A 23,330-nucleotide genomic window follows, 5' to 3' on the forward strand; every position below is an offset into this window, starting at 1 on the left:
TTCGCAGAGTGAGTGAGTAAAACAACTTTATTGACGATCCGGCATAAAGGGGGAAGGGGTAGGGGGATTAAAGCGAGACACTAGCGTGCTCGGACGTCCCGGAGCAGCAACCTACTCGCGTCAAACCCGTGGGGGTGCCGCTTTCGGCCGCTGGCGTTCCAGGATGCTAAGCATGTGCTGGACCACGTCTCCTTGATTGCCTGGCTCTCGGCTGATAATTTTGCTGCTTATGGCAGCTGGCATTACTTCTTGGTTGCCCGGCGGTGGTGCACAGTCCCAGGGGAGGTGTCTCTGGGTGGCTCGCATTCCTCGGAGCCGCAACGACCCGATGCCGAAGACGGAGAGTATTTTATCACGACCTACGCCGACGTTCCGCAGTGGTACTGAACGAGCAGACGCCTCTACCCACCGCCTCACCGAGACCTACAACGCAGAGAAGCAGCCACACTACGGAAGTTGCAAGTACAAGCCATATGGACCCCCGCCTGGGCAAAGCACGTTTTCCCGGAGGTTTACACCACTTATGTATGCATTCACAGAGAGTTTTACTAGTATCGAAGGCTCTTCTTTTTTTTCCATACCTGCACAGAGCCCAAACAAGGTGTCTACGCACCGTGTGGGTATTTTCTTGTAAAGGCAGAATCACGGTATATCAAAACTGCCGGGCACAGCATTGTATTGGTGTAAAGGCGGAAGATTGTTTCCTCCTCTGCCTTAGTAAAGCCCTTGCAGGGCTTAGGATAAATTGAGGAATGTCCCGAGCTTTAGAAGTTTCGGAAAACCAACTACGAACAGCACGTGATGTGCTTCGAGGTCCATAATGGTCCGAAGTGTACCGTCATGGGCAATATGAAAGGAAACACCAAATTCTTGTTAAATAACGATCGCTAGTGATCTACGGATGCGAGCACATTGTACTGATATGCAAGAGGTGCCTCTCCATTACACTATTTAATGTCATGAACATTTTCACGCTTGCCAACGGCATTAGGCTTCTGAGACCAACGGGAAGGAATTTCAAGGTTCCCATTCGTACAGCTCTCGACCGTATATATACACACTCCTATGGCGAAGAAACACGGCCATATACTCACGCAAACATCATCCCACGCACATGTTCCGGCTTCGCCGTTCGTAGCGTGCTGCCAAACGTTCGGGCACTGACGTTGCGCTTGGCTTCGGTACAACGACGGGCCTTCAAAAGCTCGTCGAGAGAGCATTTAAAAGAGCGTAATTATCAGCCGGTCCGCGACCCGTTACGGCACCTCCGTGTGTGTGTCGAGCCAAACGACAAGCAAACGGAAAGAAGGTGTCGCTACAGTTAGAAGGACGAAAACCAGGAACAAGAAAGAAACGGACGCGAGGCCGGCTTTATTCGGTTCCCGCGGTGCGGCTCTGCCCACGCTCATCGTGACCTTCCCTTCGTAGCGGGGCCTTTCGTAAGGTGTTTCGGGGTGAGGCAAAGTTATACACACGTCTGGGGAGAAAAGCACGGATACCCTTGCCCTTTGTAATCCATTTGCGACTGCGACGCACACTGCTGGCCTGCGTTTAAGCAGTCTTCGTAACCACTGCGCAACAGGCCTTAGGCCTGCATTGGATACTTCAGCACAATCCCGGTGTTTCCTGACCGTTCCACCCATAGCAAGGGTTCCAGAGAAAAAAAAACTAATATCCTATCATCAAGTTACGGACAATAATACACATAGTATGATACGCGTATTAGTGTCCATAGCCTATAACAGGCTAGAATTTTTTCTATTACAACTTTTGCTAGAGACTGTTAACTGCCGGACTTCATGCAAAAAGAAAATTTGCATGTGTAGTATCTATGAAACAAAGCAGCACTGTGCCCGAAAACAGGTGTTTGAAAATTGAAAAAAAAAATCTTGTGTCTGTCACAATTTTCGTAAATTGTCAGTGCTGCAATACAAAGACTGGGCGTAGCCACAATTTTTTTTTTTTTGAGGAGGTGGTGGCGAGGGGATCTAACCATGCTTTATGCATGTTCGTGCGTTGTTTGCATGTGTGCACGCATACGCACATACATAATTTTTTTGAAAATTTGAGCCCTTACCCCCACCCCACCCTCCGGGCCTACGCCAGTGATGGACTGGCCTTTACCAAGCGGCGTACAGCGTGGAAGAGGCTCAAAGACGAGATACCGACGGAAACGAAGAAAACCTCAAAGGTTGCGGGTTTGAATCCAGCACGCTGAAAGAGCTATTTTTCGTCCTCATTAGTTCATTTCAATTTACATCATTATTACCGGTTAAAAACAACAGTTAATGGCCCTTTTACTTCCCCTACCCCAATTTTCTGCTGAATTTCGTTGTTTAGCTACGCGTTTGAATACCCGGTTGCAATGAGTGTCAGCCTGCCGATATCTTTGCAGTTATTAAACACCCTCGACAGGGGCACCGCCAATGTGGGGTATGCAGGGGCTGGGGCCACCCCTGAAATTCCTTCGCCCTCCAAGACCAAGTATAGTGAAAACACAACGCATATGTACCCAGCCTCTTGGACACACTGAAGGAACTCACTCGAGGTGGGTACTCCCTACCAAACTAAAAAAAAAACCTAGCTACACCCCTGATCCTAAACGTGTATTAAGAGGAGAGAGGCTTTTAATCTGAACATCACGAGATATTCCTCGGTATAAACTTGTCAGAAAACACATTCGCGATACAGGCGAGCTCCCACGTAACAACACCACATCGATTGTCCCGAGGGACTGCCAATCAGCGCGCGGTCATGTTCATAATTGCCTCCATTATTGTTCCGCTTCCTGCGTGCCGAGAAACCACCGTATAAGCCGGGATCCAGGCTATAAAGCCCGTCGAGCAAAATGCAGCGCGTCCTGTCCGACGCGCACTGGACTGTGTTTGCTTAGGGAAGGGCAGAACACGCTGAGCGCCCGAGGCAGGCGTCGCGACCAAATCGCATCTAGGCGTGCATGCGCTCTGCGGCTGCGCGCCATTTTAATTCGTCACGGTTGCCGGCCGCAGGGAGTGCAATGAGTGCGCGGGCGTCTTTGCCCCGTGGCAAAAAGGAAGGAGCAGTAGGGCGAACCCTCTTTGGAGGACAGCATTGTCCACATGTTTCGCGAGAAAAAACGTTGATCTCTATTCCACCGTTAATCGTCCCTTTTAAATTATATTCTGTTAGGATACGTTTGCAGCGAATACTTTTCAAGACAATACGGATGACAAGGAAAATATTAACATTTGGGGTTTTAGTGTCCCAAAACAACCTTATGATTATGAGAGGCGCCTTCTTGGAGGGCTCCGGAAGTTTGAACGGCCCAATGTTATTGAACATACGCCTAAATCCAAGTACATGTCCTTCTAACATTTTCAGCTCTATAAAAAATGCCGCCACCTCAGCCGAGATTCAATCCCGCGACCTTCAGGCTACCAGTCAAGCGCCTAATAGCCACAAAACTACTGCGGTGGGCGTATAGTTAAGGAAGAGCTCTTCAGGACAAGTCGATGACGAGACTTGACTACCGCATCACAAGAAAACTCGCCCAATACTATCAGTTGAATGCGAAACAAAGAAAAAAAGAAGAAAGTTCGCATTAGGGATCCCGAAGCTTGCTACGGCGAAACTGGTTGATCCTCAGCTCGTCGTGCTACCGCACGGGAATCGAAGCCCCCGTGACCATCGGAGCCACCGTGCACGGCCGACGAAGCGGCAGCCAGGATACGGTTCAGTGGTGGATCCCGAAATGCGCGATAAGCTTGCCACTCTGAATGTGTTTAAACCGCTGTCGCCATAATTGCCAGTTACTCTTATTCTCATGCGCTAACCCTAAATCGCGCACAACACACCGCTACCTCTTGCCACTCTCTCCCACCAGGCCAAACTCTCTCTTCCCCACACACGCAACCCCCACAAGTCCCAGTCCTAATGATGATGATGACGCCGTCACGTAGTGCCCTCTCTCAGCCAAGTCCCGATGATGATGATGACGCCGTCACGTAACGCCCTCTTTCGGCCACCCTCACATTATAAAAGGCAAATTGGGGCTTCTTATTCCGCGGAGTTCCTTGTAAAACTTTGCAGTCGCTTGTCGCGTTTTCATGAGCTTATTTGGATGTTCCCACCAAATAGAGTTACTTTAGTGATTATTACGTTCACTAATGCGTGCTTGTCATTCACGAAGACCATGTTTGTCGATGACTTCGAGTAGTTCAGTGTATAGGCTTAACCAGGGTTCCCCATCAAGGGGGGGGGGGGATGTTAATCGCAGAGCCCCTCCCCCTTCGTCCTATTAAATCAATGTACGGGGCAGCTTTCGCACCCACCAGCCTTTAGGTAACTAGAGGGGGGAGGAGGTTTTATCGGCACCCCCTCACCCATGCGTACCTCTTTTGTCGATTGCTGATGTCAAACAGACGTTGAAACAAGTAAGGTAAATCATGCGCTGACAAACGTCCCTTTAACCGAATCGAAACTGCCCCGTAGAAAATGCGAAAAAAAGTAGGCAAGTGCTTTCATTCATATGTAGCCGTATTTTCGCTGTACAAAACCATTAGTCCATTTTTGAACTCCCCTTGATATTTGAGTGACAGTTATACCCATAATTGAAAATAAATTGAGAATGGAAACATTTATCATGTCCTTGTTTCTTTGGGCTTCTTCTGTGATGAGCATTCGCTTGTTTGCTGGGTAGCATCTGACAACACTGGCTGACCCTGAGCAATGCTGTAAAAAAACTATGGCGGTTGCTACGACAACGGCTGCTTCTCGGCACAGTGGTGTATTGGATATATTAAAACGGGAGGCGCAGAGCTGTGATGGTTTCCTTGGTAACAGCGCAGCAGGTTTTTTTTTTGTTGTTGTTGTTATTGTTGTTGTTCAAGGATGCCTCACGGCCAGCTTTAACAGCTTGGCTGTTAAAATGCAGTTCAGCAGCATTATTTTTTAAACAAAGAATAAGTTCGAGGAATTGGATATTCTACAATCTAAGCAAAGGTATAGGACGAGTCTATGTCCTATACAGACCCTGAGACCGGAACAGTATACCATCTATAACAAAGGGCTCATGAACACTTCATCTTTAATTGGTTGTTCTAATGGTGATGGTCGCGCCAGCAGGTGCGTCAATTTACGCTGCAGTGGCGCAGTGTTCAACCAAGTATCGAATTATAATCAGTATCCCTGGTGGCATGCTTGCTGTCATAGCTCATGAATCAGTGAACAGACAGAAATCATCCATGCTAGACGCTGTTCTGCAATCTCGTTGACACACACAGTGTATCAACAGCAAAAGGTCCTTATAGAACTGCGTGTCTTCAGCAACACATGCTGTTCGAATCGCGGATCAAACTTAACTATGTATAAGCGATAAAGCCGCGCACACCGAATCACTGTTACCTATGCTCAGTGTATACTGGCAGTAAACATCCTCAAGCACTAATTTTTTTTAGGGCGTAGACAGCACAAGGGCTAGAAAGGGAGTACACAGCGCGTGAACAAGTTGTGTCCCTGCTATTTCGTGTTATGTGCTCCCACATTCACGCAATGTGACAAACATGGCACGAATTCCTACTCATGTGAAGTACTCAAAACAGTACGCGGCACGCTCCCTGCATAAGAAGCCACCCACCCAGCCAAGACAGCGACGGCTTTGCGTGTATTATGTGAACAGTAAGACCTGGTATCGCCTTTCCTCGCTTTCCAGGTGAAATGATGTACATAGGCCCGTGTGCTCAGATTAGGGTGCACGTTAGAGAACACCAGGTGGTCGAAACTTCCGGAGCCCTCCATTACGGCGTCTCTCATAATCATATGGTGGTTTTTGGGACGTTTAACTCCACATATCAATCTATCGCTTTCCGCGTGTTCTTTAGTACTTGCTGGCCACTTAGCGCCGTGTCAAGTGTTGACCAAACGTTCACCCAGGCAGCACCACATTCTTGTGCGTAACTCATAAATAGGGTGCAAATCATACCTTGACAACACGAACCAGTGGTTAACCTACAGTTCTTACTCCAAAACTCACCCAACAGACGGCGACGGTTTGTAGGGCGAAGCTGTCGATAGTCGGTATGTCCTTCGTTATTAGCTTCTATAGGATGACGATTGGAGAATTGCCGATGAATACAACAGAAAAAACACACGTATAGCACCGACAAGAAGGACCGCTCAACTTGCGCCTAAATTTTATTAAGGCGTAGAAAATTCCTTCTACGTACGCTGCGCATGCGCGAGAATCAGTGTGCCTCAGATGAAAGCGCACAAAGCAAAAAAGAAGACGCAGATACGGGTTGGTTTCGACGACAACCTTTTGAAGACCACTGAACAAAAGTAACCTTATCTTGAAATTCGCACATGCGTCGTTTAGAACGAAGTGAGTCAGACTTGTTACGAGGCGCACTGCGTGAACACTACTGTGATATGGAACAGGAGACGTGAACAACAGCGGCGGGGGGGCTTAGTAAGCTGAGCTTTCGAAACGCACTTTTTTCGTATGGTAATTCCAACATGTAAGATCTGCTGAATACACGCATACAATACTAAGAAACAGATCAGCTGTAGTTGTTATCAGTCCGGCCTCAAATATCTTCTTCGCAGAGCTCGTCATTGTCAACCTTTTCCTTTCTGTGATTAACTACTTTGCTCGTTTACGTCGGAGGCGTACTGGATCTTGCACATGCGCTGTGGGCGTTTAAGGGATTCTACGCGCTTCAAGAAACTTCAGTTACAAGTCGAGTGTATTTCTTGTAGGTACTGTTTGCAACACACTTCTCTTTAGAGTGGCCAGTTGGCTTCTTTGGTTGCCATTATTACAGCAGAAAATACATGCAAGGCTTGCCAGCGTAATGACTCCAAACATAATCGTGTGTTTAGAGAGAGTGTTTAACGATCCACAGTATTTGGTACTCTGCCAATGAAGAGCAGAAAACCGTCCCAAATATATTCGTTTCGAAGGGGGTTAGAAAAAGTGGGTAACGATTTAGAGTATTTGGGCACTGCATCTTTGAGCTGCATAGTTCAAGCACATCGGGTACATCCTATAGCTAATGCGAGGTAGCAAGTGTGGACCGCACCAACGTCCACAGCCACTCGCTCCACCGGCATACGTGTCCCTTCGTCTGTACCTGTGTTCCTGTGCGTGGGTGTAGCCCAATAGTTCGCCCTTCTACTTGCCTTTTCGAGTTTATTTTCACGGCCGCCCATCGCTGCACTTGCAAGCGGTGCGTTGTTTAAATTGTTAATATAAAATGAGAACTGCGCAAATCAAAGGGCAAAGCCAGACTAAACGCTTTTCTTGGTCAGCGCTCCGTCCACCTCTGTCTTGCGGTTCTATGTCATGGTGGCACACTTATGCTGTCCTGTGTCCGGTGGTTCGTACCATTTCTCGTTTTCAATGTACATGTACCAACCAGCCCAAATAAGCACACTAGTGCAATTCATTCCAACTGTTCTTATGTGGAGCCTTCGGAATTGCTTCGACCCCTAGGTAGGAACCACTCCTGGTGTACACATTTCCGTTCACATCCAATCTAAAAAAATAAAGCCTCCGAGATAACTGCGGCCACACATGATCTGCAGACATTCCACCTTATCTAGCTGAGAATGGCACAAAACGACACTACGCGTTGTGCAAACTTGAGAGTTGAGCGAATCAAAAAGGTGCGACCGCGCTTCTCCGCACCTCAATCCCAGCAGGATGCGTTGCATGCTGCTGCAGTTTTCCCTTTTTCGGAACGAAGCTCGTCATGCCCGCACCCCACCGTCGCCGTCGAAGCTCCCTGCCGCATCACCGCTTCCCACAGACGCTTGCTCTCCGATGTGGGCGCGACGGACGATGCAAGAACTACCGGCGCTGCAGTTCCATCTTGGATCATGTCTCGTGCGTTCGTGCATCTCGCATAGAACATAGAGTTCACTAAAATTATCTAGAGGGAACTCTGTCGCTGCGATCGTTCAGAGACCATGGGAATGATGGGTGGTACGCACATTTGCCTGGTCTTTGTACTTGTGGGCGGCGAATCGTACTTGCGGCTTCATTTATTGCTCTGTTTCGGTTTTGTTTCGAAACAAAGAACGAACCCTTTGAACTTCGTGACCCGATTTGAAAAGGTAAGTCTAAAAATATAGGGTGGTAAAGCGCAGCCGCTGAACATTTGCATGCTAACTTTTTGTTTCGTGAGAAAACATTGATATTGATATGTGGGGTTTAACGTCCCAAAACCACCATATGATTATGAGAGACGCCGTAGTGGAGGGCTCCGGAAATTTTGACCACCTGGGGTTCTTTAACGTGCACTCAAATCTGAGCACACGGGCCTACAACATTTCCGCCTCCATCGGAAATGCAGCCGCCGCTGCCGGGATTCGAACCCACAACCTGCGGGTCAGTAGCCGAGTACCTTAGTCGTGAGAAAACAGCTGTAAGCCACACGAACACACACGGAGCCAAAAGCAGGCCAGAAGTACGAAGATTAGACAAATGTGTGTACTACCCATCATTCACATGGTCGCTGAAGCGCCGTGCGTTGCAGCTCCCATAGATACTTGCGCCAGAGTTCCCTATAGTGCATATTAGGAAACTCTATGGCATAGAGCACGGAGAAAGCGAGTACGAAGAAATGCTCAACGCGTCGCAAGCGGCTACACCTCACGCGTCTCTGTTCGCGGCGGCACGTGCTTCGCCCCTGCACTCATGCGTCAGCCACGTGTGCCGGCTCGTGAGTGGATGGAGCTGCGAAAACTGCACTGGCTCTCAACACGTTGCCCCACCCTACCACATCCTTGAAAGCCAACGGCGAGATCTCAGGGGCATAGTCCTTTGCGTCCCAATTGTAAGGAGCTTCGCTCATCAGTTGTATTCGTACACGGAACAACTGCTAGTTTTGGGGCCGAAGCTCCCTAATCCGTGGGTCGTGCGTCCGCGATGTATGCAGTAGTAGCAGCAGTAGTAGTCGTCCTCATAGTATAAGGTAGCCACCTTTCGTTTTAGGGGCGAAGCTCCTTATAACGGCACCCGTTCGTCCTTCGCAGTCGTAGTCGTAGTGTGTAACCATGCAGTCTTACGTTTTGACCTCCAAGGTGGTGCTGGTGGGAGATTTGTCCTGTGCGTTGTTGAACAATAAAAAAAATTCGCAGCGTGTGCGTTAACCAAAAGCCGAATTCTCCTGTCTCTCATTCCCCATTAGCAGCCATTGGCATGTACATTGAGCACTATCTGACAAAAAAGGGTTGCTACGTTATACTCGCTAGGCGTAGCCTCCTTGGTTTTAGAAAGGTTTAGCGAGCGTTGGGCCGCAGTGCCATGAATACAGTAAACTAGTACATACCATGAACTCGAGGTGGTTAAAGATGGGAAGTATACACGAAGCGTAAGCCGTAAGAAAGTGTGCGTGTGCCTCCTCTCGTTCAGTCCTTGGAATGTCCGCTGGATGGTGGTGCTTCTATACGAGGAATATATGATGAAAAAATGCGAGATGGTGGTACTTGGAGTGTTGAATAGGTGGACGAATGGACACACAGATAGGTGCATGAACGGACGCACGGATGGCTGAACTTACGGATGGACGCATGGACGGACGCAGGAGCAGATGCATGGACGAACGCAGGGACGGACGCATAGATGGACGTGCGGACGCATGAACAGACGCACGCACGGACGGGCGTATGGACGCACGGGCGGCCATACAGACGCACGCAAGGACGGACGGAAGCAAGAACGAATGGACGGACAGATGCTTCGCCCCACTCTCCATCATTCACTCCCTGGATATGCTGCATGCCATTTTGTTTTGAATTCTACTATCATCAGGCATTGTCTAGGAAAACGTAAGTTAAGAAAATTGTTTGTAACTACGAATAAGTCAAGACAGACCCCATATTTTTATTCATTGCAGCACTTATCAGAAGTGACAACAAACTGTATGATTACTTATGTCCTTCGTCGAACCCGTTGTGCCACTACCTAATCAGAATATCATGTGGTAACAGTGTAATAAAGTTAAAGACGCTATGCGTTGCTAGACGTTTCTAAATTGTGACATAATCGGTTCATGACTTTAGTGAATATCAAAAATATATTTGGAATGTTTTCTAGCAGTTACCTGGATTTTCTACAGAGGTTCTTTCTTCTATAAGCACGACACACTTGACTAACTTCCTTTGATGAAGAAATCTTGTATCCCTCTATCGGTCAGTCAGTGGTCGTCTATCTTATATAAGTCAATGCCTCAAGCGTCCAAGTACTCTAAATCGTTACCCACATTTTCTAGCCCCCCCCCCCCTCCCCGGTCAGAGTCTGTTTTGTCATCATGATTAGAGTATGGCAAAGAAGAAAATGTTCTGTTGAGTGTTATTGACGTTTGTGGCAATAAATTTTCTTCCTTGGAATGACCACTGGATAACGGTATTTGTATTCGACTATTACAGCGACTATAGGCGGCGCAAAAGTACGTCGAAATGGCGGACGAGACGGTGATGTCCCGAGCGTTCACGTCAGCGTCGCAGAGCGTGAATACGCGTTCATTGGTTTATGACTACTGAGAGATCGAACGGCGCCACCGACTGCGTCGCAGATTATCACCGTACGACAGCTTCGGTGCACGGTTGCACGGCGCCGCCTGCGTCGATGTAATGACCAAATAGGATGAATATATGATGAAAAGATGCGAGATGGCGGTACTTAGAGCGTTCACGAGATGGACGGACGGGTGGACAGACGGAAAGACATACGGACAGACAGACAGATAGATGGACGGACAGGCAGACAGACGGACGCCGATACGGACGGACCCACGGACGAAAGCACGCACGGACAGACGGACGCTCGGAAGCGCTCACGGGCGGACGCTCGGATGGACCGAGGGAGGCTTCACCCCACTCGCCATCATTCACTCCGTGGATATGCTATGATTTTTGTTTACTGTTTTACTGTGAAGTTAAGATTGTAAGTACAATGTCTGCTATGCAATATATAAAGTAGGCACGGCCACCAAAGCTTTACTTGCAGCAGCCCTCCATATTAATTGGCTACGGCTATCGCAACTCTAGGAGCTCGTCCTACGGCCACCTCGAGGCGTTTCTGGCTCTATTTAGTTTCCGCACCAAAGCGCACATCCGGGGCGAACGGGAACGTGCGGCCACCACGTTCGAGGCGTAATTAGCATGGAGGCCACAGCGAGAAACGCGATTACGTAGCTGACGAAATAAAGAATGGAGAGCAGTATGCCTGCGATTATTACCGCCAGTCACCATCTTGCGACGGGAGTTGGACGGCGGTGAGTGCAAGCACGGACGTCGTTGCTCTTGTTTCTTACCTTTCCAGTGTTCCGCAAAATGCCACGTGTAACGGCAAGCCTCCGGTGATTGCGCAGTTTTTGTTCGGGCGGCGCACGCCTGGCAACACCTCCTAATTATTTCTCGCGGAAATGAAATGAGAATGCTAACGTTGTTTACCACGGTAATGGACGGTCCTCTTCTGTAATTCTGGTTTTTTGTTTTGCATAAACAACGGACTGACGACAATTGTAGAGGAAGAAAATGCTGCTCAAAAGTGTGACCTTGCAGGTTCGCAATCCAATTTCGAGTGAAGCTGTGCGTTACTAGTAGGGTTGTAGCCAGAATTTTTATTTATGTAAAATTATGAGGAGGGGAGGGGGGAGGAAATAGGTTCCACCATCCTGTAAATATCCCGTCCTAGTATAACCAGCGCGGCATAATTTTTCACGTGAAAAAAAGATTGTCTCTCTCTCTCCTCCATCCTCTTCCTCTTTTTTTCTGCAATAAAGCTCTTCATGGTTGATGTTTTCGTGTCCGAGGACCAGCTTAGATAGCAGTGGGAATTACCCGCTGAAAGTGCGAAAATCCTGCTATGGGGATGCCCCAACCCTCCCACCACTGTCACCGCCGACGACTTACCACTACGCCCACCACTGCTTTCTTCACTCCTCCCACTCTATTCAACTAGTTCACTCCCACTTCATTTCACCCCACTGCACGCCACCAGCTTGTCTGTTTCATCGAAGTCCGCCAGGTGGAGCTGGCTAACCTTTTTTTAGCGGTGAAGCTCCTTAGGGTGTACACTATTCCGGCGTCGTAGTAGTTGCGATAGCCACCGCTAGTACTAAGAGCGCGCACTAGATGGCAATGGCACAGTGGCGCTCGCACCGCTAGTACTTGGATTGCTCACTAGATGGTGCTGCGGCACTCGCTCCACTCCAATGCATGCTCTAGTGTGATAGGAGCCAACGGATGGACGGATAGACAGCCAGAGAAACGGACGGTTGGTCGGATGGAAGCTTCACCCCACTCACCATCATTCACTCCGTGGATATGCTGTGAATGTTTTTGTAGCGTGTCTCGATGCGCTGGTTCGCAGTCTGTCTTGTGTGTGTGTGTGTGTGTGTGTGTGTGTGTGTGTGTGTGTGTGTGTGTGTGTGTGTGTGTGTGTGTGTGTGTGTGTGTGTGTGTGTGTGTGTGTGTGTGTGTGTGTGTGTGTGTGTGTGTGTGTGTGTGTGTGTGTGTGTGTGTGTGTGTGTGTGTGTGTGTGTGTGTGTGTGTGTGCGTGCGTGCGTGCGTGCGTGCGTGCGTGCGTGCGTGTGTGTGTGTGTGTGTGTGTTTAGTTTAGGCATTTACTAAATACAACTCTCAAAGCATGTTTTCAATCCTTAAGTAGTACTGCACTGAGCAGCATGACCTGAAAACTAGTGTGACTTACTTCATGCAGTATAGGCAGCAACACCCTTTTGGTTGTGTCGTCATAAAGTGGGTCTACATGTTTTTTAAAATACGGCTACCGATAGTTGGGGCACCCTGTATACCCCCAAGTAATACAATACCGGTCTTCCATTCATCCCTCTTCAACCTCAGCCCCTCAACTCAGCCCGTGAAAGTTTTCCCCGGCAGGATACACGCGCTCATATCCCACCATGTGCCCACTCTCTTCACCTTACTAGGGACTTCATGCTCAGTAGGATTTAACATTAGGCGGGCACACGAGGGGTAGAGAGGGGGAGGCTAGTTACTTATCAGGGGGGGGGCGCAAAGTCTGCCCTGAACTTTGACCTAAGAGGCAGCGGTGCGCTGCGATAAACCTTCCCCCATCTCCCTGAAGGGTAACTATAACACCCGCCTATGGGCTTCGGGCAAAGGTGACCCTTCTCATACCGGCTGATATCTCAACGTGTAACTGGTCGCATTTGCAGCTGGTTGCTACTCCAGTGAAGCAATCTGACATATATCATCCAACACGGACACGCGGAGGGTTACAGTGGGAACCCTACCATCACCTCGTGCACGCGCAAAATTTAAATGTTTCTATGGGAGGAAGGTCGAACCCTTAACACTTCCTGGCTAGGCCAATGAAGACTACCCATCTACAGCTCCACTGTAATAAGGCATTAAGAGGGCGCGAAAAAATAAGTACAAGATGTACTGTTTTAAACAATTTATTCATTTTTTTGTTCTTTACTATACATTCACTAGGACGAGAGATAAAAAAATAACACACAATGAGTCAGTTGCACATGCGGCTTCGATATGTACTTATCTGCCGCGATTTCGTGGCGTACACGGAAAGCGCCATGGCACAAAGGGGAGAGACGAGGCCACACGACACTCGGCATGGTGGCAGCTTGATTAGCGCCCTGAAGACGCGGTGGTTTGTTACGTGACCACGACCACGGGGCCTGCGATCAGGCGGTTCGCCGAACTGGGGGGTGTGGCGTAAATCGCGGGATGGCAGCAGTCGATATGTTCGTGATTGAGTAAAGCCCCCAGTGATTTATTTCTCAAGACCAACACGTGGTTGCTTGCGCAGCATTCATATCGAGCGTAACATTCAGCCAATATTTCAGGGTGAGAAGTTTTATTCTCAAGTTTTTTTGTGGGCCAACAGCTCGCGAACTGCCCTATGCACCGAATATTTGTTTATAGCAGTCACCAGGTGCCCTGAATATCCTGAGACACAAGTCGATGAGCAGGGTAGCAAGCAAGATCACCGGGCCAGCTTTTTTTTTTTTTTATTTCAGAAATGGTTCAGAAATTGACTATTCTTGAGAAGCCCTCTCTATCAGTTCCCACACAACTATCTTATGACCAGTGATAAGCAAGTAGGCGCAACAATATCTCCCGCAAAATGACAAGAAAATAATGCAAAAGGAAAATATTTGATTTTGAGAATGAGTAACATTGTCAAGCCACAGCCCGAAATTTGAAGATAAGTGATTTTCTGTTACGGCGCAGTTTCTTTAATGACAAGCATTTTGAAGTTTGCGTAGCTGAATTTCGTAAAGAGCATCAAAAGAGATAATCTGGAAATTAATTCAGCACCGAAATATCCCAATGCACATATGAAATTTGATGTCTTGTTGCGTTTGCTCAACGAAGCCAGCGAACCAACCAGACTATTGAGCGAAATGGCAATATTCAAATGCATGCCTGCGAGCAGTCCACACAGAATACTTCTGAATAATCAAGAAAAGCTGGCTCGGCCATCCGACAGACATGGCTGTCTGCTGACCAATGAAAAAGTCGCCCCAACAGTCTCTCAGGGAACTATATCTTGCAAGCAGCCAATCGCAGACCACTCGTAGCTTCTATGACAATGCCTTGCCAGACACTCGTGCTGTCCAATGAAGGATAGCCCGGCTGGCCCAGTGTCGTTGCCATGACGACGTGATACCATCAGTTATTGAAGACGAAAATATCACAAAGCAGACTTACTCTCTCTGCTTTTTCTTTTTTTCTGTGAGTGAAACATTTCATGCCTTCTCTCAGGACTCTTATTGTCTAACCAGTCACCTCCACTGGGTTTCGTTCATGTACAGACGGGTCCACTGTTAACGGGAACACATGCATGCAGGGCAATGGCAGACTTTGAGTTCTTGCAAGACACAGTGGCTTAGATTTGTTTAAGACTACTGGTATCTGGCAGCTGCTGTGGTGAATGACAATGTAATCACATCCACTTGCATCTAATGGGCCAGCAATATGACTGGTGATCATTCGAATGTTCTCTTTAACAGTGGAAGGTACTGTACCTTACGTTAAGGGAACAAAAAAAAAAGCTTTTCCTATCGAAAGTTATTCGTGTCACTCGGGCAAGCATTGACGAATTTTAAACTGTCAGAGGGCGCAAAAGGAACGGACGACCACAAATACAAAACAAGAAATCAACAAACAAGGAAGCGATTTGCACGTAACAAAAACATAACACCGAACAAAAAGACTGTAAATATCGATACCTCAAGATTTGCACACATTTTTTCCACAATACATTGAGAAGATTGTAATTGAAGCTTCTGGGTCGCTACTTTTTTTTTTGCCTTCAAGATAAAAAACGATTGGTTATAAGAACATTTATCAACGATCCTGCTTAGTAACTCGAGAACTTGGACTCGTACTGAACGCGTTTGAAGCTGCGTTTAGTAAAGGAAGGCAGTTTTGGCCGTAGCACGTAGGGCTCACAAGCAACGAAGCGAAGGCAGTGCCTATTTGTGTTAACTGACTTTGTTACACATATTGGAGATCTATATAGTGAAGCGGGGCATGACGAAGGAAGCGCGACGGAGCAGGCCTAATGGAGGCGCTTTTAAGCTGTTTTCCGCCACAGGTACGCAAAGCGGCAAGTGGCATAGATTACTCATTCCGTCTTTCGGGGCTAGATTTATCGTAGGTGGCTCTACGCATACAAGTTTGATATCTTGCTCAGATAGGCGGTAGCCTTGGCTACGTCATATCAAACAGAAAGCTAGCAGTCATATCAACTGGCATATCAAACTGGCATATCAAACAGAAAGCTAGCAGTCTGCCGGAAGATGAACAGGCCACCGTACTGTGACGTAATTCACGGTATTGTCACTTAACAAGCGCATAACCTAAACCTTCACAACTATCCTTAACTTGACGTCACATAACAACGTCACTTTGCCAATGGCGTCACTGGAGGATGTACCAGTTGTCCGATGTTACGTTACGACTCCCTAACGTGTCACAGCGAGGCAGTTACAAAAAATGACGTCACTACACTGCTAATGTAGCGAGCAAAGCTGCAACTGTAAGTGTTGACACTGGTGAAGTCACGGATAAATGCGAATCACTGATGACGTCGACTGGGAAAGTGGGTCAATAATGAAGCCGGGTCGTTGCTGATGTAATTCCCGGAATTTTAATGTCCAGTTGAGTCAGTGACCAAGTTGTGCCCCTTGTGACGCCACTCACTGCAAGCTTGAACGCAGAAATAAAACGTTTGCGAAGCGCGACAGATTTTTGGCCATCATTTTCTTTCCGTGTGTTGATGACTTTCGAATTTTCAGATCACTTGCTAATCTTACTATAATACACGACACGCTTGCGCCGAACCCGATTGACTATATTGAGAAGGTTTGGCAGACTCGATCGATTATTCGCGCCGACACAGGATAAAAAGAAAAAGAAACGTCACACATCCATCCTCAGAAACATTCTGTTGTCACCACTTTGAAAACACTGTCGCACGCTGCTAGTGTCACTCATCCAAGTTCGAATCACGCCAAACACACCACACACCACACCACTGCTTCCTCTTGGGTGACTCGTCTTCAAATCACATCCATGCGAAATCGGGATATCCCGTTGAGTAACACCACTGCAAGCACAGAACAAAACGGCTACTCATCTTGCCATAAACTGGACGCTGGATATGAGAGTACCTGTCTAGGAAAGAGCACGAGTCCGTTGTCACTGTCCCACTCTTCATCGCAAGCAACGCGGAGCACCGAGAAGACACGTAAGTATTGAAGGACCTGTCACATACCGTTGCAACTCCGCATCAAGGTAACACGTCCAGATGGACGATCATCGCAGAACGTTAGCCTTTACAAAGATAGAGCTTTTCTTTGCTGGCTGTGGACAGTTTGAAGATACATACTGTCGTGGTCGACGAGTTACAAGCACCATTCAGAATAACAAAAAAACAGAAACGAAGAAGCAGTAGTATCTGCTCTGATTGACTAAATTACGCGCCGGATGTTGGCCCTGGTCCCTGGGACACCTCGTCAGGGGAACACGCCATCTGTGTTTTGTCATTGTTCTCTGAAATTGCGTGACATCAGCAGCACACGGAGCCTCAAGTGAACATATTTTGCCCAACAGATAGTTTGATCTCACTAAAATCTTAACAGCAGAACACCATGCTCTCAAGAAAAAAAATGATAACGTGCGAGCTGTTGCTGCGCACAAGAAAAAGCTGAATGATATAAGTTCAGCGAGATATTAGCTGCTCTTTGAAGGACTTTTTGCTAGGCTGGTGAATCCTAAGTAAAAAAAAAAAGCCTTGAATACCTTTTTTCCGCATCACCTGGCTTCTCGCTCGTATGTCTGACCATGATTTTAATACATTTTTATACCTACGTTCTGATTAACTACTGAGACCTAACATCACATACTGTACTTTAGCGAAGCCCAGGCCTTACAAGTGCATCGCCACTGACCCAAGACAATGCAGAGGGTTTTATCACACTGAACATTTCTGCTTTGGCAGGACCAAGTATTAAGTACGTGAGGATTAGATTTGTAGCCGCTCGGTTTCGTTATATCATGTTCGGTGCAAAAATAACATGTCTAAGGACAGAGTTCCCCCTCTACAGACATCCGACGCTTCGACTTTCTTGTAATGAAGAAACAAACTATTCTTGTCCCACGCGGAGCAACATTGGCAGTTAGACTTATGTACATGTTGAGAAAGCTGGCAAAAAACCAAACATTAAGCAAGACGTAGTCAACGAAGAACACGACCGGAGATGGAGGTGTTGTGCTTCACAGGTACAAAGTGCCGACCTTCTTTCCCGAACGTTCGGCGGCTGCCGCTATCTTTGCTGGCAAGTCTGCGTAGATGAACTGGTTCGCCTTGAGCTCGTTGTGCAGGAGCAAGTTGTACCTGTTGTTCGCTTCTACGTCCCAGAAGAGGTTGCTCAGAGACTTTGGCCGGGAAAGCTTGTGGGGAAGCACAGACCCGCCTGTGCGGTCGTGCTTAGACCCCTTAGAACCGGAGCCTTTGGAACCAGAACCCTTGGAGCCACCGGAAGACGCGCCACCTCCGGAGTTGCTCGAGTCCAGGGTATCGTTGAAGTCGACGGCCAAGTTGGTGAGTGACTTATAACGGATGTTGAACAGTGGCGAGGTCGTGATCGTGCCGTTAACGGGCTTGGTACCGCGGCATGTCCTCGGGTTCCTCGAAGAAGCTTTCTGGAACATTGCGTTAGGTGGTGGGGCCACTGACGTGTTTACGCTTCCCACAATGACGCCATTGGGTGGGCAGTGGTGGTGCTGCGGGCATGGAGGGTGATGATGATGGTGGGGCACGTGAGGGTGGTGCATGGAGGCGTCCTTGATGGACGCTGCGGCGACAGGGATACGACCGGCATTGCGGAACATGCGAGGCTTGGCACTTCCGTTTCTCACCTGGTGCGAGCTCTTGACGAACAACTTGTTGTTAGGGGGCCTGGGTACACCCGAGGACCTGGGAAGGCCCGACCGACACGTCGGGGCGACGCTGCCCCCTTTGGGCTTGTGCTCGTCCGAGGAACGCCTTATGACAGCCTCGTAGACGTGCGAGTCAGTGTCCTTGGCTCGCGCGGTCGGAGGTGACTTAAGCACTGGCGCGGTCGTGGGTGGAGAGTTGGGGCCGGGATCGGTGGCCATGGAGTACCGCCTTGCCGGGATCGTTTCTATGGGAGGAGGCAGCGGCTTTTCCCGGGACGTGACAGACGCCACGGGGGCACCTGGGGGAGATGGTGACGAAGGTGACGACTTCTCACATTCGCTGTTGCCGTCGCTGACGCCCTGTATCAGCTCGGTCTTGATCTTCTCCGGAAGTGGGGCGAAGCCGCGCACGTAGTCGTATATCTGGTCGATCTCCTCGTACCGGTAGTCGTCGGGTGCCGGCATCGACTGGACCCTATCTACGCCGTTAGTCGATGGTACGGTGGTGGTAGCGGGGGGATTTTGCGGAGGAGTCGGCTTGCCGTTTGGTTCGGAGAGACTCCGCTGCGGCGGCGTCTTGGACGAGAAGAAGTCGCTGCTGCTTCGTGTCGTTTCTAGAACTTCGATGGCGTCCATTCGGTCCTGCAGTCTCTTCGACCTGTAAAAGAAGGCAACAAACAACTTTTGCCACCGTGCCCTAGCCTGCGTCAGATTTAACTAGACTTATTTCTGAGATAGTTTCATTAGCACAAATGCTGAGTATATTAAAAGAGACAAACGTAATGAAGTGTATCAAATTACTGGTGATAACAGAATATTAATAGAAAATGCATCTCCTCATTTATTATAACTATTTTTAATCGCCTTCGCGTAATGACAGCAAGCCTCCTACCTAATAAAGGTAGTAGAGCAACTACACTAATTGGTTGTCGGCCACTGTTGCGCTTTCGAGACCAAGACAGATATTCATTAAACTGCAAAGAAGTTCTCACAAAAACCTGTCTGTCTTCTGCAGCCTCAAGCACAAAAGAAGATCACAATTTTTTACCTTTATCGAACTTTACTATTCATCCAACTTCCAGACTTCGGAAGCACTGATCTGTACTGTTGATCTCTAATGCAGAGACTCACAAAAGAAGATTACAATTTCTTCCCTTTATCGAAATTTACTATTCATCCAACTTCGAGACTTCAGAAGCACTTATCTGTACTTTTGATCTCCATTGCAGAGACTGATTCAAATATACTAGTTCTTAAACCATTATGACCTGTTTCGTACATGTTTCTGATAGGCCGTGTACAATGCAAATCTCATCATTTTTATCGTATGAATTTAAAGGAGCCCTCTGATAGGTGATACTTGGCAGTATTATTTCTGTGTTTCTTAGGCCCAAAACCATAAATTATCCTTATACCTTATTTTTCTCGTTATCGGACTTGTTACCACACTCATTCTGATAGTACTATTAGAGAGTCTTTCGAATAGGCTTCAATTTTTTCTACCTGGAAGTAAGCTTTCATCTTTCCATGGGGCTCCAATTATGGGGCTCCAATTCCACAGTTCAAGCCAACCTTTTTTCTTTCTTTTCACAACGAGACTATCTATCTATCTATCTATCTATCTATCTATCTATCTATCTATCTATCTATCTATCTATCTATCTATCTATCTATCTATCTATCTATCTATCTATCTATCTGTCTGTCTGTCTGTCTGTCTGTCTGTCTGTCGATCTATCTATCTATCTATCTATCTATCTATCTATCTATCTATCTATCTATCTATCTATCTATCTATCTATCTATCTATCTATCTATCTATCTATCTATCTATCTATTTTAACACAGCTTTGTTTTTCACAGCATACGGCTTACTTCTCCGTGAGCCTCGTGTACTCCGGCATCTGCACTAGAGCATCGGCGTTCTTGGGCGCCTGCAGTCGCAGCGGCGCCGACTCCGGGAGCGACAGCGCGGGTGCGTCCTTCACCAATGGCAAGGCCAGTACGCACTCCTCGCGCTCAACGCCGTACAGCCGGAGTTCGGAGGTCTTCAAGCCCGAGGGCGCCGGCCTGCCGTGCACGAGCCGGACCATGAGGGGAAACCGCTTGCAGAGCAGCGTCTTGACCGAGTGGACACCCGAGATGTTGCCTTCCTTGGCGATCGGCGAGAACTTGCCCCGTGACTCGGCCGACAGGTACACCGTCTCGCCGGCGGATGTCAGGCAGCGCAGAAACCGGCCGTGCGGCGCCGAAGACCGCAGCCTGGCCAGTGACGCGCGCACCATTGGAGACGTGTGCTGCGAGCAATCATGTTGGAGCGCTCGTTTAGGAAGGCACAGATACACGTGCGCATTAGTACAACATAGTTACATAATATCTGCGGTCACTGTTTCGTGTGGTTGGTTCTTGCTTGTTATGTTGGGTCGTCGGGTTTCCTTCATCGGAATTTACTGACAGAATATCTTCATGGAGATAAGTGAACAATGGCCCTTCCACATTAAGAAAGCTTTTACAAAGCTGTGATATTTTCCACTCAAATGCATACGTGTCTTCACATAAATAAATATGCTGGCATCAAAGAATCCTGCGTGCTGTACCCAGAGAAAGTACTAAACAAACAAATCTTTCACTACAAAAGACTACACATGTGTAAACGGCACATTTGCATCCCTGAAGATGTACCAAAGAATAAGGAACAAACATTGCTTCACCGCTATGCAAAAGCGCGTCCCGTCAATCCAGGATGCACTGACATGCACTCACAAGCCCCAAGGAGAGCATTAAACGTACAGCTGCACCAATCCGTAGCTTAACGTCTAATCGCTTAGAGCTACACGTATACGCTTGTAATGAAACATACAGAGAAACTTTGTGCGCTTCACTTTCCAACATAGGTCGGTGTTCTCTTAGATTGACTCGTGCCGTGCAGAAATCCAGCCGTTGTTTCTACACTCAACCATGATGCCATAGGTATGCCTTCCAGATCCGTATCATGCAGCAACAACGAATTTACAACGAAATCAAATAATACTTGATTTTCCCCCACAGCTTTTTGTGTGTCATAACACCAACAAATATCACAAGTAAGGCACCGAAATGCGAGTAAGTGTGCGCCAAATTACAAAAAAAAAATGCAGCAACTATTGATTTCACGACAGCGTGCGATAGACGGTGCTACAGATGATGCAGAACTCTTGCTATATCGCAGGAAGTTCTTCAACCAACCAACTTCCTGTTTATGAATAAACGCTTCTGAGCAAAGTGCCAGCTAGCCTTGCCATGTTCAATTAGGCCTTTCCCATACTTGCAAAATAGGTCATTTCTGAAGGACATCTAGCGTCCGTATTCGAGAAACATGGATACTGATCTACAGAATAACATGCATCTGGATACCGAATTCAAAATATAGTTTCGATTAAATGGTGATGCTTCAAGAGAAGGAGGCGGTGTGACATTAGGTGTCTAAAAAATGCTTGAGACTAGTAATGTCTCTGTAGCTTATGAACATACTTATTAAGGGAAGAAATATGCGACGAAGACAGGAAAACACGGGAAGGTCCGCTAGCTAAATGTCAACGGGCTGCTTCCTTGAGACGACGAGCTTATACTGTGTATATCGCATCCCATGCGATGAGGGAAGATCGGTACTCTATAGTAAGGGCTAACGTTTGTCTGGTTCTGTCTCTCTCGCCACACTGTTTCCCCACTCTGAACACAGCTCGAGCTCCTTATGCCGGTGTCGTCGCCACTCACCTCCTTGACGACGACGAGCGTCTCGCCCACCTGGAGCGTCCTCGTCTTGTCCGTCACCTGCTCGGGGTTGTCCTGGTGCGCCAAGTGGGCCTTGACTGGTTCGCGCACCAGGCAGGTGTCCGGCGAGCGGCGCATCAGCTCGGCGACGCTCTCGAAGCACCGAGAGGCACGTCCGTCCTCCGAGAGGATCTCGAACCAACCGCGGTAACCCTCGGGGATGGCGAGCCGCGGTCCGAGGGCCACGACCCGCTGCCGGTTCTCTTTGAACTTGACGCACTGGGCGCTGATGCGCAGCCGTGTTCCGAGCGGCGACAGAAACACCACGCTGCTCAGGCCGGGCGAGGAGAGCGACGGGACGCCAACGTGGCGGTGCTGGCCTCGCACCACGCGCGCCACCTGTGTACAAGACACGGAGAAAAGTTTAATCCTTCAGGATTCGTGCGTTTAGGGTTTCCGCGTTTGGACTCAAAGCTCCATCGCGGGCTTTTTAAATAGTTCCTTTTTCCGTCGGATAGGCTTTATAGATTCACTGGACAGCGTCCCACTTGGCCGAGGTAGCTCCGGAGTAGGAATCGTTGTACATAGGCGCTGCATTGCCAGTGCATGCGTCTAAACATCGCGACGGCTACGTTGATTTCCTCACCTAACACACTGCTTCTATACTATAACTGGCACTGCTAAGTGTCCGTTATTGTTGGCAAGTGCTGGCTAAACAATTACCGGTACCCGCACGCTTTGGCTAGCAATCGTAAATGTCTAACTTGAGCCAAACACGGCCGAATGAATGCCAATGTTGTCTGCGGTGCTCGTCCACTTTTTTTCAAAATGTCGCTTGATGTTCAGATATTCATTAAATGATGCCTAGTGTTGGCTGAACGATACAAAGTGTCAGCTAACATCGGTTATACGTCGCTATAACATAAGCGTCATTTTCATTCAAGCTCTACTCTATGACAGGGTCATGTGTCAAGTTCGCACGCAGTTGCATTTTTTTTCTTTTTCAGCTATGTCTCGTATTTCAGCATTCGGTGCTCTTGAAGGCATTCACGTCCTTTAGTTGGGCGCTAGGAGGAACACGAGGGGCGTGCTCATAGACGTACGCCAAGACAGCCGTGCTTAGATGAGTACGCTTGTAA

The 23,330-nt window shown here is 48.1% G+C and overlaps 2 protein-coding genes across 3 annotated transcripts in view; both read right to left on the bottom strand.

Moving 5' to 3' along the window:
• Positions 1–6,144, bottom strand: part of LOC119185752 (uncharacterized) — a 96,346-nt gene extending 90,202 nt beyond the window's left edge. The window contains exon 1 of the mRNA XM_075873384.1: positions 6,011–6,144. The gene's annotated coding sequence lies outside the window, so the exon portion shown is untranslated. The remainder of the gene's footprint in view (positions 1–6,010) is intronic.
• Positions 6,145–13,411: 7,267 nt separating this feature from the next.
• Positions 13,412–23,330, bottom strand: part of LOC119163642 (uncharacterized) — a 170,165-nt gene continuing 160,246 nt past the window's right edge. For both annotated transcript variants that reach the window (XM_075873389.1, XM_075873388.1), the window contains exons 4-6: positions 22,195–22,590; positions 20,317–20,738; positions 13,412–19,099 (exon numbers count right to left, since the gene is read on the bottom strand). In XM_075873389.1, the coding sequence (XP_075729504.1) occupies positions 17,776–19,099; positions 20,317–20,738; positions 22,195–22,590 (2,142 nt within the window). In that variant the 3' untranslated portion in view covers positions 13,412–17,775. The remainder of the gene's footprint in view (positions 19,100–20,316; positions 20,739–22,194; positions 22,591–23,330) is intronic.

This window comes from Rhipicephalus microplus, chromosome 9, assembly GCF_043290135.1.
Source record: "Rhipicephalus microplus isolate Deutch F79 chromosome 9, USDA_Rmic, whole genome shotgun sequence".
NCBI classification, from domain to species: Eukaryota; Metazoa; Arthropoda; class Arachnida; order Ixodida; family Ixodidae; genus Rhipicephalus; species Rhipicephalus microplus.